At 42.3% G+C, this 17,489-nt stretch overlaps 1 protein-coding gene across 1 annotated transcript in view; it reads left to right on the top strand.

Annotated features, from left to right (window-relative positions):
- Positions 1–1,572: 1,572 nt before the first annotated feature.
- Positions 1,573–17,489, top strand: part of FMNL2 (formin like 2) — a 249,437-nt gene continuing 233,520 nt past the window's right edge. Inside the window, 1 exon segment of the mRNA XM_067549435.1 lies at positions 1,573–2,252. Within this exon segment, the coding sequence (XP_067405536.1) occupies positions 2,136–2,252 (117 nt within the window). The 5' untranslated portion in view covers positions 1,573–2,135.

The raw sequence follows: 17,489 nt of genomic DNA, 5'->3' as shown, positions 1-17,489 counted from the left end.
AAAGATTAATTTGTTTGTTACTTTCCTCAGAAAGAGTTACATGAAAATAAGACACAAAATACCAGCTCCTTTCCATGTATATTGTTTATCTATTTCAGGGTTAGTCAATATTTTTGTCAAGGTCCAAATTTCTTGGTCAAGGTATAGTCAAGTTCCAGAAAATAATAAAAATAATAAAAATAAAAAAAATGAAATAAAAATATTTTAGGTTCTGTTCAAAAGTGTCTGGCAGTCCAGATTTGGCCCGTGGTCTGCCTACTGACTTCTCCAAATCTACTTCTTACAAACTGGGGGCTATGGCTTTCTGAATATTTACTTTTTACACCTCCTCCCCAGAAATTATAGTTATGAATCTATACTCAGTTTTCTGTTACACAGTTAAAAAAAAGTAAATGTCATGCAAGTTGCAGCAGGACTGAAGTTGCATTTAAAATATTTTCTTTGAATACAATTTAATGTAATTACTTTTGACATATTAGTTGAACATGACTCTGTGTAGTGAAATATGGCATTTTTCATCAATATTTAGGGAAATAAACCTATACCACAGTATACTGTGAAAGTTACCAAAGCTAGACAATTGCAAAATTTTCCTACATCAGTGAAATTCCCATAAACGGCATTTTTGAAGAAAACTGATATACTGAGTTTTGATGGTTTCCATACAGATGGAGATACATTCAAAATGTATGTTGGCATACAAATCATCAGAGTAAAAAACAATATCCCAAATAAATAGTGAAATGAACTATGAAGCTAGGGGAAATGAATGCAATAAATTATTCAGTGGGAAGAGGACTATAAAAGGAGCAGGATTAGACCCTACATCCATATTTTCAGGATACAAGTCAAGCAATATACTCTTTATCCTCACCTGTTAATTTGAGAAAAATACCTTTTCATTCCCACAATATATAAGCATTTGCTTCAGCATCTAGATCAGCAATCCCATCTGTGGTGTGGCACTAGGAGAGTGTGAAAGGGAAATGTTAAAGTATGCAACATAAACCTGCCTTAGGTGCCCTAGAATGCCGGCGCCCCTTGGCACGTGTCTTATTGGAAATCCAGCCCTGCGTGAGGGTGGCAGTGTATGGGAATTTCACTGATGTAGGAAAATTTTGCAATTGTCTAGCTTTGGTGACTTTCACAATATACTGTGATATAGGTTGAAATAAATCACGCCATGATTAAATCATCTCATGGCCATTATGATTCTCCCCTAAAACATTTAAAATCTGTAGGCTGGTTTTACTAAAAATCAGACTGAATTTTTGTGGTCTGACAACAATCCTGTGTTTAGGGAAGAGTGGGTAGGAAACAAAATAGGAATCCTTACAATTGGTCAAGTTTGTTTCCATGTGATCTGGTTGAGGGCTGGCTGGCTGGCTGGCGGGGGGGTTGCGTGTGGCTCCTTTTTGATTTTGCGTGTTGATTGAGTGCTGTGAGCCGCTGGCAGGGAGGGACTACGAGTCCCAGTTCTCCCCGGGGCGGGGGGCGGAGAGGAGGGCGGCTGAGGGAGGTGGCTACAGAAAGGGGGCTTTGTGCTGCGCTGCTGCTGGGTGTGTGTGCGATTGTCTGGATTGGAATCGGAATCTGCTGCGTGCTCGCCTGGAGTTTTGTAGTCGCTGCGGTCCCTTGTGTTGTGTGCGGGGGGGCACCAGAGTGTATGTGTCAGAGGCAGCAGGCACATCAGGGGAGCCGGGGCGAAAGAGGGACCGCTGAGCCGGAGTCATGTTTCTCTCCATCAGGATTGCAAGCAGGGAGCGGTGTGGAAATTGTGCAACATGCAGATAAGATCCCGGTTTCCTAACAACCTCTCCAGAAGAAAGAGAGCGAGATCGCACTGGGGAGGAGGGCGAGGAGAGAGGAAGCATGAAGGTGGAAGGAGATAATTTCCACGGCCGGTGCTAGAGGGAGACCGAGCTCTGTGCAAGTCGCTTCCCCGTGGCTGTTTTGTTGGCTGGGGGACTGGGCCGGATCGGGATCGGACCGGGAGGAGGGGAAGGTGTCGGGGGGTGGTGGAGGAGAAGGAATAACGGAGAGAGAGAGGCGGTGCGGTGCATTTCTGCACGCAGACTGAGCGAGAGAAAGAGGTGGGGAAATCGCCCCTCTCCGCGGAAGGAAGGGCGATCGCCATGGGCAATGCGGGGAGCATGGATTCTCAGCAGACCGACTTCAGGGCTCACAACATGCCTCTCAAGCTGCCCATGCCCGAGCCCGGCGAACTGGAGGAGAGATTTGCCGTCGTCTTGGTGAGTGGATGTCTTCCCCGGCGCGATCCGCTCAGCCAGGAGGAAACCGGAGCCCCCCGGAGGGGGGTGTGTGTGCGGGGGGGGGGGGCCGCGGGGGTTTGCCTTAATCTGCATTCCCTTCTCCCGGCGCCTTTCTCCTGCGCCCGGATGGGACTCACACGGGGGAGGCGGCGGTGTGGAGGTTGTGTGTGTGTGTGGGGGGGGTCGAAGCTACCAGCCCCTGCGGATTTTAGCTTCGATTTCCAGGGGTCTGCGTTCCCGGCTTGCAGGAAGGAGTCAAGCTGCCGTCGGAGCCGCTTTCACCCATTGTCTGAAGGGAGAGGGGCACTGGCTGCTTTGCTCGCTCCGCGGTGCTGCTGCTTGCCCCGTTTCCCCCCCGGGCTTTGTACTGCCGCGGCGCGGCCCATGCGCTCAGTCAGTGGCTGCGGGGGGGCGAGGCAGGCTCTGGCCAAGTTATTGCAGGGAGCGCGGTTACTTCCGAGACACCCTCCCCTCCGAGGCCGCTCAGGAGCGACCCGCATCCCCTTTGCGAGCGGAGAACAATGATGGGGCGGGCGGGCGGGTGGGGGACTCGAGCGGTAGCTGCGAGAAGTCACTGACGCGGGGCGGGGGAAGGAGCTCGCTCGGGACCAGCTTTGTTCCCGAGGAGGGCAGAGAACCCGTCCGTCCTTTCCCTCGCGCTGCTTCGACTTACTTCTGGCCGCTCTCACGCAAGAGCGGAGTTTCTTTTCTCTTGCCCACTTCAGACCCTCCCCTGAGCCACGTCGCTTTCCTTTGTAAAGCCACCTTCCGTTCCGTGTGCACCCCGGGTTCAGAGAGTTTTCCAAGCCGTGGCCATTCCGGGCCGGTGAGGTGCAGGGGGCGTGGTGTCTCGGTCTGCCCCCGGGCACGAAGGGGTTTGGATTAACTCTAGCCCATGGACGAGGCGGGCCAGATTCTGATCCCGTTCACACCAGTGTAAAGCAGGGCTACCGCCACTGACTGTTATAAATCTGGTGTGAGTGAAGTGGGAAGCTTGCCCTCTGTGTGTGACCCCAAAAGTGTTTCGAGTGTGCGCGAAAGGCTTACCGGATTCAGTTTATGTAGACTTCCACGGGGATGGATGGGCTTGCCTGTTCTCATATAGTTATATCACTAACGGTTTTTTCAGTGCAAAAATAGTGCAAACAGCTAAAAAGAATGGTATGAAATTATCTAGGACGTGCTACCAATTTTCTCTTTGCAGTGAAAACTATGCTTGGGTGTTCAGAGTTTAAATATTTTGTGAAATCTTTTCTGGGAAATAAAAGCATAAGTTGAGAGTGCATTGCTATTTATTTGCAAAGGCTGTGCCTGTTGTGTTGTTTGCTATAACACCATGATTTTGGTTTCCCTGTCTCTGAACTATATAATTCATTATGGAAATCAGCATTTGTAGCAACAATTTTCTTCTACCTGGGTTCAAGTCTAGCTAAAAGCACTAATGTGGTATTGAGAAAACAGACGACTTGCATTTGTCCTCACTTACATCTCTCTAATTTTCTGAATGTGAATCCTCTCCGGCTAGATGGTGCCCTAGGAAATACAATATGTAATAATTGTCATTACCTCTTTCAAGGCAAACAGTATGAGAGCATAGACTGTATGCCACGTATATGACCTACCTTTGCAATGTTAAGTTCTTTCTTATTAGAAGTATATCCCTCTTACAGTGTGTGGTTTCTGTCTGGACTTCATCTGCTACTGTCTTTAAGTCTAAAAGCACTCTGGCATGCAGAGTGTGTGAGAGTGAGAGAGAGTTTGTGGCAGAGGGGACATTAACACGGGATCTATTGTTGTAGAAGTCATAGTAAAATGAATTCTATTCATCTGAGATGATCAGTTTTTCATACTATTTAGAGATTTCAGTGTTGTAGTCCATTAATAACATATGCCTGGGGGGTTAATATTTAAGAAATGATTGACAAATTATTAAAAGTATGTAGAGTTTTGTTAATGTTAAGTTTTCCCATCACAAATTAAATACATATAAATTTTCTTTTTTTTCCTAAATGAGTTAAACCATTAACAAACACTGAATGTAAAATATTTGGTGGGTGTGTGCATTTGTATGTGTTTATACAGGTTAAGAAGAGGTTCTTTAGTGCATTTACTTTCCTTAGTGTGTTCAGTTTCTAGAAATCCCAGCATGCCATGTGGGGAAGGATCAAGAGAGGGGTTTAGCTGCTGCAAAAATTCCAAAATATATTGAAGTAAAAAGCAAAACTCAAACACCCAGCCTTGGCATGGCACACATACATGTGTATATACATTTCTTGCTATTGTTTCTGGTGCTGATTTGATATTACTTTTGGCTGTTAAACAGATATGCTCGTCTCTTGTAGTATCAGTATATCTTTATCTGAATAGTAGAAATAACGATTTGTTATTTGAAATCAAGTTCCCAGGACGGCCTTCAAGGAAAGGACAGTACTTCTGCTGATGTTTTATACATTGTGCTCTAGAAAAAGTGCATGTTTTGTTTCATATACTTAAATATTTTGAATAGATTATACTGATCAAAAATATTGCATTCTTTTGTGCAATTCTTACTTGTGAAAACTATTTCATTGTATACAATGACGACCCTACCACACAAAGAGGAAGGAGGGGAATGAATGCAAGAAAATGTGTACAGTAACCTGAATTCATGTTAAATATTAATTTACACTCACACAATAAGACTAACCTTCTTTCCTGTGTTGTGAAATACTTCCTGGTGTTGGAGGAGCAGTTCTCAGACTCAAACTGATACATGTTTAGACCATTTCTGGTTAGATCCAGTCAGATTATCATGTCTAAGAAAAGAATAAGCCTATTCAAGCAAGAACCCCCACCGATATACCAAATGGTAAGGTGTTATCATTATTAGACATATTAAGGGAGCCTGATTCAGCTCTTGCTTTTAGCAATTTGATTGAACTCATGGGAGTAACACTGATGTATCATGTGTGAGAGATCTGAATCAAGCCTGCTATGCCTAAAACTACCCAGAAGACTAAATCTGAATCAGTCTGTCAATGATCTGTAGAAGAAAACAAACTGCTTTTGGATTATGATCAATGGCAGAGTCAATCTATGAAAAGAGTAGACAGGCAGATTGTGTGGGAAGGCCATGTATGTTACACGCTTTTAATGTAACTATAATACAAGACATTTTAGGCTTGCTCCAGTGCTCCTGTGAAAGTAAAAGGCAATCATGCCATTCACTTGAGTAGGAGCAGGGGTTATATGGTTTTACTAACTGGACTGTAGATACACTGCACGTGTCAAAGGCCCAATTCTGCAGCCTTTTCTCCTGAGGTGACATACAGTATGTGCTCTGACTAATGGAGTGGTCTGTCGATGACAAGCCTGCTCCTCTCAGAAAGGGCTGCAAAGCTGGGCCCAAATGTTAAGAGGTTCACAATTCACTGTTGGAATAGGGACAAAAAAGTTGCCCAAATAACTTGGTATTATGCATGATGTGATGATTCATCACAACTGCTAAGAAAATTTGACCATTTCAAAAAAGGAATGCCTTCATGGGATTCATCTCTTCTCCCTGTCCCTCAGTCCTTCATGGCTTGTTCTCAGAGTGTTTCACTCTGTGATCCACCGGTCCACAAACCATAATCTGAGAGTCATGGTTATAAAGTGAATGTGAAAGGAATATTATCCTTGAAAAAAAAATTGAGAGAATATAAAGACAAGAGATTTATTCTGAGAAATAATAAGACAAAAGGGATCCTGTAAAGGCTAAATCTAACCTTCCTCACAAATTATGTGAAGGGATCAGCCTGGCATTTCTTGCACACCTGAACTCCCACTGTAGGCTAAAAGGGCTTGCTGATAATGTATTTTTGCATTTTAATGTAAATGAAATTAGCAGAGCTGCTTTTGACATTGCAGAGAGCAGCGTTCTGTGCAGTCGCAGCTATTTGTGTGTACGCAACAACATGCTGAACAATTCTACTCTGTTCTTCTATGCAAGCAGTGATGTGATATGTACAAGAATCCTTCCCCTCAGATCCAAAAAAGGGTTCTTACGTTTTATTTTCTGTCCTCAAGCAAAATCAGAGCAGAGAGCCACAGAGACGGAAAAACATTGAGAACGTGTATGTTAATAATCAAAAGCACAAGATCACATTTTTAATGTAAGTGTCTTGACATTAACTGTTCTCTTCATTCACTCCCTTTGAAATGTTCCCTCCCAAATAACCTGCCAAACAGTAATGTGGTCTGTTCGGCAGATGGATGAACAGTGGCATGCACACGGTTGTGTATAGGTTGCACACAAGTGCATGAGCTTGCATTTGCTAAACTGCTAACAATTATACTTTTGAGGAGGGGTCACCCACAGAATAGTTTATTCTACTGCCTCTTTGATTAGCCTCATTCTCTTGGTTTGAGGATTATACATTAAAAGAGGGGATGAATTACCTGGGAAATGTTCCAGGCTCTCTCTTATTTTTAATTAAAGTGAAGCTGTCAACACTGGTTGCAGTAGGCAGGTTTCTTCAATGTGTAACAATGCCGCCAATACCACTGAAGATGCATTGTGAGTACATGTTGGCTGGTACCCAACTCAGGTAGAAATTAATATTTTCTCCAGGATTGGCTGCATTCTACTTTACTGTTCTTACTATAGTGAAACTTGGAGGGTCTTTCCTGCTGTATAGTACAGACTATTCTCTGTAGAGCTATTATTCTAATGATACCCTCAGTCCCTTTTATGACTACACTGCAAAAAACCAAACAAAACACCCCTGCGGCAGCGTGTCTCAGAGCCAAGGTCTACAGACTCAGGCTCATGGGGTTTGGGCTACGGTGCTAAAAACAGCAGTGTAGACCTACTCTGAGAGTCCAAGCTCCAGCCCAAGTGGGAACGTCTACATTGCAATTAGACACACCCACGGCTGGCCTGTGCCTCTCAGTTCACAGGGTCCTAGAACCCGGGCTGCAGCCCGAGCCCAACTGTCTACTCTGCACTTAACCAGCTCTTTAGCCCGAGCTTCACAAGCCCAAGTCAGCTGGCACAGGCCAGCCTTCATTTTTCATTGCGCTGTAGACATACCCTGAGACCATCCCCCCCCACGCCAAATTTGAGAGCCCAGGCTCCAGCCCCAATGGGAATGCCTACACTGCTATTTTTAGCTCTGTAGCATGAGTCCCTTGAGCCCTAGTTTGTAGGCCCGGATTCTGAGAGTCACTGTGGCAGAGGTTTTGGGGGGTTTTTGGGTGTAGATGTACCTAGAGTGAGCATTTGGAGACCCCATGTTTATTTGAGCACATGCTGCCTCTCTCTATCAATTTATCCATCGATATAAACTAATCTATATCTGACGAAGTGGATTGCAGCCCACGAAAGCTTATGCCTGCAGGAATGTGTTAGTCTTTAAGGTGCTTCAAGACTCTCGTTGGTTTTTTTTAAAATCTATTTTAGGTTTTTCTGTGTCACCTATGGCCATAGCATCTGAGCTGAAACTTTGGTAGTGAAAAATGGTCCCAACTATCCATGAACTCTTCAGCAGTGTCAGGGGCTTCACTCACTGCAACTCCTCCGGGTTGCTCTGGGGATTAGCTCTTTCCAGGTGCTGTGCCCGCCTCTCATGGTTTCTTCACTCATTCTGCCTCCACCTGCAGCCTCCTGTTGATGACTTGGCTCTCTGGCCAGGTCACTATAGTCCTCCCTTCCGGAGTATCAGAGTCTTCCAAGGTGAACTTTCCTAGGCAATCCACTCTCCAGTGTCTGGTCTGCACCACTTCCCCAGTAACTGGTAGGGGAACCTGGGCCCGACCTTTACTCCAGATTCCAGCTCAGGGGCCCTTTCATCAGCAGTTAAGGTTTGCCGTAGGCCATACCGTGCTGCTTTTTCTCGTCAGCCTTTCCTACTTTTCTGGCTCTCCCTCCTCTCTGGGGTTGCCAGCCCAAACTCCTTCCTCTGAGGGAGTAACTGTAGGCTATCTATTTCTAGCCCCAAGCACACCTCCCTTCTTCTAGGGAGTGACTGCCGTCTATTTCCCCTGCAGCCCTTTTCTGTTCTTGGCACCTGGGCTTTATACAGGCCGCTCCTGTTCTTATCCAGCTGAGCCTCATTTAATCAGTCTCTGTTCCCTGGCTCCTCCGCCAAGTGCACCCTGGGGAGTTACTTGACCTACTTGGTCACCTTAACCCTTTCAAGCCATGGGTGGGGTGAACATCCTATGACAAGCACCCAGAACGTCTAACAGTTTGTAAACCATTGTCTAACATTTAGTGTGCTGCAGTTTTTGTGGTGCTAATGTGTATGGGCTTTTACTAGCTTTACTACTGCGCAAGGTGCCGCTTAATGTTTTACTTGTCGCTTTCACTAGCTGGGATCAATAGTTAGCTGCCCTGATGTTCCAGAAAGACATTTTATGTGACGGGATGTATGTGACATGCAAACTGTGGAGAAGAAAGTGAAGGATCAGGATTTAGCCTCCTTCTTGAGAGGAGACAGTGTTTACTTTAGTGTTTGTATTTGCAAGCAGAGTGGTGTTTATTCTAGCCTTTATCAAGTGATGTAGCTGATGTGTGTATATATATTTTGCCCTTTTAGTAGAATGCCTGAAATATCATAGAAATGTAGATCTGGAAGGGACTTGAGAAGTCATCAAGTCCAGCTCCCTGTGTTGAGGCAGGACTAAGTAAATCTAGCTTATCCCTGACAGGTGTTTGTCTAACCTATTCTTAAAAATCCTCCAGTGATGGGGATTTCACAAACTCCTTTGGAAACCTGTTCCAGAGCTTAACTACCCTTACAGTTAGAAAGTTTTCCCTAATATCTAACCTAAATCTCTCTAACTGCAGATTAAGCCCATTACTGCTTGTCCTACCTTCAGTGGACACGGAGAACTTTCGTTTCAATAATGGCTCCTTTAGTTTCAAACCCTCTTTTAAGCAAGATGTACGTATGCCAGGAAAGCGGCAGCACAATGCTATTGCCTACGTTATTATTACTGACTTCCTAAGTGGCCAGTGGAAGATGCTGACGAAAGTAGCAATCAGATTACAGCTGATCATGTGCTTGCCAGGACAGGCATAGCCTCTCAAGCATGTGGGAACCTCCTGCTTGAGCAGAGTCTTCAACAAGTTCTTTTTTTCCTTTGACATCATGAGCCAAGTGTCCACAAATCTAAGGGTCCACCACTAATTTATTGTGAATAGGAAGCCGTTGATCAGCATGTTTAAGCAGTATGTAGAAAAAGTGTGTGCTGTATGTGTTTATAGCCACCAGCCTTACAGTACTGGTATCTGATACAATGAATTCTGGATTTGGAGGCCTGGGGATAAAAGCTATACTTCCAGATGGAGCTTACAGCAGGGTGGTCCTTCTCTAAACCTTTAACAGGGCTGCATGTTTATAGATGACACATGGCGTGGAGGAGGTGGCCAGGGCAGAGTTGGCAGAATGTATTGTTGTCTAATGAGCTGTGATTGACATCATTTGACTGTTGGCTCACATATCAGTTGGGATGTTAACATGAAACATCCTCTGGCCCTCAGAAAGTGTTGTTTCATATTACAATGGAGTGTTGTGTGCATAGTTCCATAGAGCCAGGGAAAACCCGGTTCTGAAGAACTGTGAGAAGGAAGGGGGGGGCGGGGGGGCCAAATTAATTCCTGGCGTAGATACTGAATTCAGAAGAATTCCCCGAAAGATGAATTCTGAAGTAGGTCTTTTAGGGCTTGATTCACAAAGAAACCTAGGCCTTGAATACTGTGTGCAAAATTGGTCACCCCATTTAAAAAAAGGTATGTTAGAAATGGAAAATATTCAGAGAAGGGTAACAGAAATGATTAGGGCTATGGAACAGCTTCCACATAAGGAGAGATTAAAAAGACTGGGCCTGTTCATCTTAGAAAAGAGATGACTAAGGGGGATATGATAGAGGTCTATTAAATGATGAATGGTACGGAGAAAGTGAATAAGGAAGTGCTGCTTATCCCTTCACATAACACAAGAAACAGGGGTCACCCAATCAAATTAATAGGCTGTGGATTTAAGACAAACGTAAGGAAGTATTTCTTCACAGAATGCAGTCAACCTGTGGAACTCGTTGCCAGGGGATTCTGTAAAGGCCAAATGTATAATTGGGTTCAAACAAGAATTATATAGGTTTGTGGAAGATAGGTTCATCAAAGGCTATTAGCCAAGATGGCCAGGGAGGTAACCCCATGATTGGGTGTCCCTAAAACTCTGACTGCCAGATTGACTGAACAATACGGGATGGTTCACTCGATAATTTCCCTATTTCTGTTCATTTCCCCCAGAAGCATCTGGCACTGCCCACTGTTGGAAGACAGGATACTGGGCTAGATGGACAATTGTTCTGACCCAGTATGGCCATTTTTATGTTCTTATGATGCTGAGCAATTTGGACAGGACTGTTCCACGTCTCAGAGGAGTGCCCCAGCCATGGGATATAGGATATTCTGATGTGGGACTCCCTCGGTCTCTGCTGTGGCACTGTGGATTAAATAATGAAAGAATCATTGGGCCATTGACAGCAAGCAAGTTTGATGCTTGTGGCTGGTGGTTAGAGCGCTAATGTGGGCGAGCCAGGATCCAGTGCCCCGCACCAATGATTTTATAAATTATTTATCCAAAGTGGAACAGCTTCTGAGGGACCCCTTCCTCACAGAATAGCATATATAGTCCAGGGCTTGGGTACTTCCTGAGAGGTGATAGATCCCCATTCTGATCTCTTCTCCCATTTGGGCAGAGAGGGAATTTCAACCAGGGATCTCGCACATCCCAGATGAGCATCCTAATGATTGCATTAAAAGTTCTGAGGGAGAGCCTCTTCGCAGGTGTTTTGTGGATGCTCATCTATAGGAGTGAGTTAGGTGGAGTAACACCTGTTTTTCCTGGTTTGTGCGTTGCTATGGGGCTTAGGTGCCTGGCTTGGAGCTGCAGTGCACATGCTTACAGGCAGAAATGAAAGTGTCCAAGGAGCTTTTACTGCAAAAATACAGGCACTGAGTGATTTTAGGCACCTACAGGATTGAGGGTGGGGTTGTGAATTCCAGTGGTGCCCGATTCTGCAATTTAGTCGCCTAAAGTGGCAATTAGATGGCTGTCTTTTTGTCATTCCAGCCCTCACTAGTATGATTGTGATACAGGGACTGAGTCTGATTGCACTCATATGTGGCCAGTGTAACTCTGTTGAAGCTAATGGAAATGTCTAGGTTGAAAGGAGTTTCAGGTCAGCCCCATAGTATAATAGAATTATAAAAATTACACATGGAAACCCCATTAGCTTTTCTTGGTCAGACCCCTGCCAATGCTCATGTGGGACTGTTTCCTCCAGACGATTTTTAAATGATTCAAGCAATGGCACTTCCATCTCTTTCTTTGAGGAAATTGTCTAATAGACCTCACCGTTATGAAATTTCTTTCCAATAATCAGTGTACATTAATCGGTTGAAATAAAACTGCATAATAACACATCTGTCAAGCTGGCTTGTAAATCATTCAACAATGTTTGTAAGTTTTCCTGCATAAATATCACTTTAAAAGACATTAATGCATTTTTCTGAGTATCTGAAATTAAGGAATACTCCAAAGTATATTTGGCTACTAGCATGTTTGAGATTCATAGGCCTTAAATGAATTGCAGTGTCTGAAAACCTGAAAGATTTTTAAAATACACAGACTGATGTGTATGCATGTATTTTACTCTCGGTAGTGTATTTCCATATCAAATAATTGCCTTAATTTATTGGGCTTTACTGATGAAGGTATGAACCCATTCTGTCAAACTGCATGTGTCACTTGCTCTTGCCTTTAATAAGCTCAGAATAGCCTGAAAGAAAGTAATAGGCTTGCTCTGAAAAGACCTAGATGAAAAGGATTATTGTATGGTGCCCACATTAGCAGGGCGGAATCCATACATCACAAGTCATTCCTCTTGGAATATCTATTTTGACAGTATTCTGGACTGAAACAACAAGCTTGGGTGTTAGTGGTTTTGTCCATGTCTAGTCACCATGCTCATACACATGGGGATATCTAATGGGTGCAGAAAACTAAGAGCCTGAACCTGCACCTCCATAGCTGCATGATGCTGTTGCTAATGGTGATGATTTATTTCTGTTTGCGGTAACACATAGGGACCACGTTGTGCTGGACACTGTACAAATGCCTAACAAAAATCTAAGAGAACATGTGGCTATAACAAACTGCATGAAATAGGAGTACATGCCTTGTGTAATAGAAACATGGGTAGTCCTTACTCATACAAGCTGCCTCATTGCTTTATCATAGTCCTCAAAGGCCAGACTATACCTCCCTCACTCCTTCAGTGGTCACATAAGTGGCAAAATCTGAGCCTAACAGGCTAATTGTACATGAAGACTGATGCCACATGTAATGCAATTGTTACTCTTATTTTTCATTTAACAATAAATAGACTTTTCAAAACACAAAAACCGCTGCTCAGCCTTAACTGTGGTGCAGCTACAACATTAGGGATGCTGCAGAATCATTCATGATTACAAAAACGTTGCTCTATTGTCTAGTAAATAACAAGCAACGGAGAAAAATACCTACCCATAACACATAACTGAAACGCCTCATCTTTTAAATTCTTCTGTGCATAGTGTCTACTAGCCTTTTTCTTTTCTTCTTTTAGGTCTTGTCCAAAATGTGCAAGAAACAGCACTGTTTAAACATGACTGTTGCTAACCTGATTATAGCAGGGGATGAAGAATATTTTCCCCCTGTGGAACTTACTAGCCAAGCCCATGCTTGGTTTTCCATTCTAGCAAGGATTGTGGTATGGTTTTATAACTCAGTTTTTAGAAGAAAAAACCTGTATCCACACTAGTCAGAAAATCTGTATCCGAACTGTCCCTGAGGTCCAAGAGGGTTTTCTTTTTGTAAAGTTTACTATTCCATGAACTTATAGTAGTTACAGCCAAAAATCCCCAAATATAAGGGGAGTGACCACACCACACCTCTGATTTTATCCTTTCCGCATCAGCTGGTAGGATGACTTATACCCCCAGGTCTGGATTGGGGTGGGAGAAACCACATTAAGAGATAAGGAATTATACTTTTGATGAAGGGGATAGAAAGGGCATCTGTATTACAGTGGTCCCGTTTGGGGGCTTAATTTAGAAGCATCGGGAAGGTTAGAAAAATCGTCAGGAGCCTGCTTCTCCCAAAATATTACCTCTCAATGATTAGTAATTAGTAATTTAATTAGTAATTAAAAATAATGAGATGGTGTTTAAGTTGAGCAACCATCATACACACAGTTAGTATTGTTACTGGTATATGTGATTTGCTAGTGTTTAACAACCAAATGGAGAACTGTCTGGGGCCTCTTTTTATGACATTTGTTCCATTAACATGAGAGAGAGAGAGAGTGTGTGCATGTAAAACTCCTTAGTGCTACGCATCAGGGACTTGAACTAGTTCCCATTGGAGTAGAGGGAACTTTCACCATTAACATCAAAGTGAACAAGATTAGGCATCGTGTAAAAATTCTGACTATTACTGAGTTAGCACCTCTTGAAAGACGTCATCATTGAGCTTTCTCAGTGTGGAACTGGGCTGCACTATCCTTGTAGATGGCAATGGGCATTCTTGATTACTAAAAAGGTAAAAGAACTCATTAAGGAAGGGGTGGGGAGATTCTATTATTTCAATGGATGTTTGTTCCCGTTATTGCTGATGTGAATTATTGGCTCCAATCCTATGAGGTGCTGCATTCCTCAAGCAAGGTGCTGAGAACCCACAATCTCATTGCTTTCAGGCTCAGCACCTTGCAGAACAGGGCCCTACATGTGTGAATTTCACTATGTCCTTACCCTCTCTCTACCTTTCCCCACATGAAGACTACTCACCTGAGTAAGGTTTTGCAGGATTGGTCCCAAAATGTTAAGATGGTCTGTTCCAAAACATTATACAATCTGTAGCACTTGGGAAAGAATTTGGAAGACTCTTACCAAATGAAGTTAAAAAGAGTTTGCAAGTGTGTCTTAGTTAAAACAGTGGCCAATGAATTGTTTTTATTAGAAAAAGCACTCCTTTTAGCTTTTATGCTCTGGAAAAATGTACTTAAATGCATGGACTAGAAGAATCATTTTGTTCAGAGAATAAAAAAGTAAACAATCAAATAACTCCCCTTCCCCCAAATTTGAACTTTCCTTACTCTTTGCTTCTATTTAAGTTCTGGTACTATTTTGCTGTGCTCTGTGGTGGATGTAGATTATCTAAGAAGCTATGAAGTGAGTTCAAATCATTTTAAAATAAAGTAGCTGGCTAATGTTACACGTGCTAGTTGTAACCCTATGTTTTGACTTATGTGATATGTTGTTAAAAATGTTATTTGGCTGTTGTGCAGTGGTTTTTTTTTTTTTGGTTTTTTTTTGGCCAATGTTTGGACTCCATATGCTCCTCACAGTCAGACTAGGGACATCATTTGTTTTATTTCAAACCAACAATGGAGCTAGTTTGAACAGTCCTAGCCATTCTTTGCAAGGAAAACTGTTCCACACATCTTTCTCATCCTCTGAAATCTCATCGTGGGGGCCGATCCTGCACCTATTGAAACCATTATTAGTTTTACCCTTGAGTTCAAAGGGAGCTATTTCAGGCCCATGATTTCAATATTTCAGTTTTACTCCGAGAGAGTGTGTGTTTCAACAGGCATTGTTAGCTTCTTTTTTATCTTTTATGTGCTGAAAAAAATCCCTGGCTAAGCTGTGCTCTGAACAACACCAATGTCTTCAACTGGGGTTTCTGGAACATAATTGAAAGACAAATCTGACCAACTGTCTTCAGTGCCAGTCCTAACTGATTTTAAAAAACCCTCTATGTTGAGATTTCTCTTTTCAGAATTTCAGCACATTTCCAATGTTGTCAGTGGCTGCAATTAATTATAATTCAACAACAGAAACACGAGAATGAATATATCTTTTTTTTATTAGTGTACCTAGGAATTTCTGTTATTGACTTTAACAATAAAATATATTTGCTTATCCAACCCCACTCCTCATCTGTCTGCATTGTTTAATGATTGCTTCATAGAAGCAGGTTTTCCTGAGCATGAAGGACAAGTAGGGGGGTGGCACTGAAAATTTAGAAGAGGGCCAGTGTTATGGTAGCTTTTTGTTACAGTGACTACTGTTAATTCTTTATACAGGATGAGAAGATTGCATCCCAAAACTGGCTTTTAACACAGACTTGTGACATGTGGCAGGGAAATTAATTGCTCCATTTTGGCTGCGGAGACAGCACAAGGTGCTGTTAGCAGTTAATAAGCCCACTCAGAAGTCTTTACAATCGTTTACACAATGCTGGTTGTCAGTAGTGCCTGGTGGCACTCTTGAGTGTTGTTATCCAGGGAAGTATGTAGTAGATGAGGGTAAATGAACCGACCTGTATACAGCTAAACAAGGAGCTTCAGAGATAAAAGGGACACTGTAAATTTGAGTTTTTAAAAACTGACTGTTTAAAAATCAAGTTTCCAATAGAACACCTTTTAAATAACATTGACTGGAAGTTTTAAATAATTCTTTTTAAAAAATTAAGTGTTTTTTGGCTCCTCTGCTCATGTTTAGAAGAGTCTGTTTCCAGCAGAGGACAATGGGTGAGCCTGAAAGTAACATCAATCATGCTCAGCCTCATCCCTTTTCTTCTTCCTCTTCCTCTCTGTGCACTTCTGCTTGGTACCTCTTCAGTTTCAATTTGATTTTGGATGGTGGTTACTGCTGCACACCCTCTTGAAGAGCTTTTGGAAGAGCATGCCCATAAGTCCTGATATCATCATTGTTTGCTTGAGCCAGGAACTGAAACTAACTCTCAACAAAACAGTGAAATTAGCTAATGACAACACCCTGGCCCAGCAAAGCACTAAGTGCATACTTAGCTCTAAACATCTGAACAGTCTCACAGAAGTCAAGTTAAGAACATGCTTAGGGACTGTGCTGAATTGGGACCTGAAGGATTATATGCAACAATAGAAGGTACAGATGTTTCACATATGTCCCTTTAAATGTACATACACAGCACGATAGATGATGGGCTTAAGACAATAGCCTAAAATGTTTTCACACTGTTATGAAAACATTTTCATTTTTTATTGATGTATGGAAAATTAAAGTTTAAAATTAGCTGAGTAGCAAAACTGCACATTATCTTTTATAAGAGGGAAGCTTTTAAAACATGCGTCCAGCCATCTGATTTTAGAGCAATCACACCAGGATGCCTGCCATCAAAGTTATATGGCCTTATTTTAGAGAGAATGACTTGAATTATTGTTAGCTTTCTCCTTTGTTTAGTTGCATGGTGGGTAACCATTTGGGTATTTAGTATGGGAATAAATGAGAGAAATTTTTTTATTTTGATTTTTAATTATATATCTATATATATATATATATATATAGATATATAATCTATCCCAAGCTCTAAGCATCTAATGTGCTACAGAATATAGTAGGAAATATAATTAATTGATGAATGTAATATATTGAGAACTACAAAAAAATTGATAGCTGAGGGCTTGATCCTGATACTCAGATAAAACTTCAGTGCCTTGCCCAAGGAGGGTGTAAATCCTGACTGATGCTTTTGGACGCAACTGCAAAGCAAATGATAAATAATAAATCCCTCTGGGACAAATCCTGTTCACTTTAATCAAACAAGTAGTCCCAATGATTTCAATGAGACAGTACAGTAAAATGAGCAGGATTTGGCTTGTTGACCCCAGTTGTGGGTTGTGCCTCAGCAGGGTCTATAGGATGAAGCTCTTAGCACATACAGCAATGTAACTGAAAAATGCTGCATTCTTAGAAAGAGAAAATAATTTCTTCCAGGAATTCTTAGCAGTCAGATCTGTAGATAGTAGAAACTACATAATCTGTTTTGACAGAATATCATTTAAATTGCGCTAGTTATTTTGCCCTTGATCATTTAATCAGTTGATTGTGAAGTGCCTTTTTTATAACAAGTCAGGATGCAGAATATTATGTACATAAATATGTATATTTGAATATGTATGCATTTAATCGTCCCCAAACCTTACACAACTCCTAAAACAGTGCCTTTGCCTTTCTAAAATGTTTTGCAGCATAAAGGACTTTTTATAATAAAATAATCTGATTACAGACTTTTTCGTCTAAAATTGCCACCGAAATTAGATGATGTTTTAGAATTTTTCTTCAGCTCTCTAATAAAATAAGTGTTTGTCCTAGATAAATGT

This window comes from Emydura macquarii, unplaced genomic scaffold, assembly GCF_026122565.2.
Source record: "Emydura macquarii macquarii isolate MOO-44397 ecotype Brisbane River unplaced genomic scaffold, CSIRO-AGI_Emac_v2 contig_1253, whole genome shotgun sequence".
Lineage (NCBI taxonomy): Eukaryota > Metazoa > Chordata > Testudines > Chelidae > Emydura > Emydura macquarii.
Note: the sequence above shows the minus strand (reverse complement) of the source record. Positions and strands in the feature narration are given on the sequence as shown.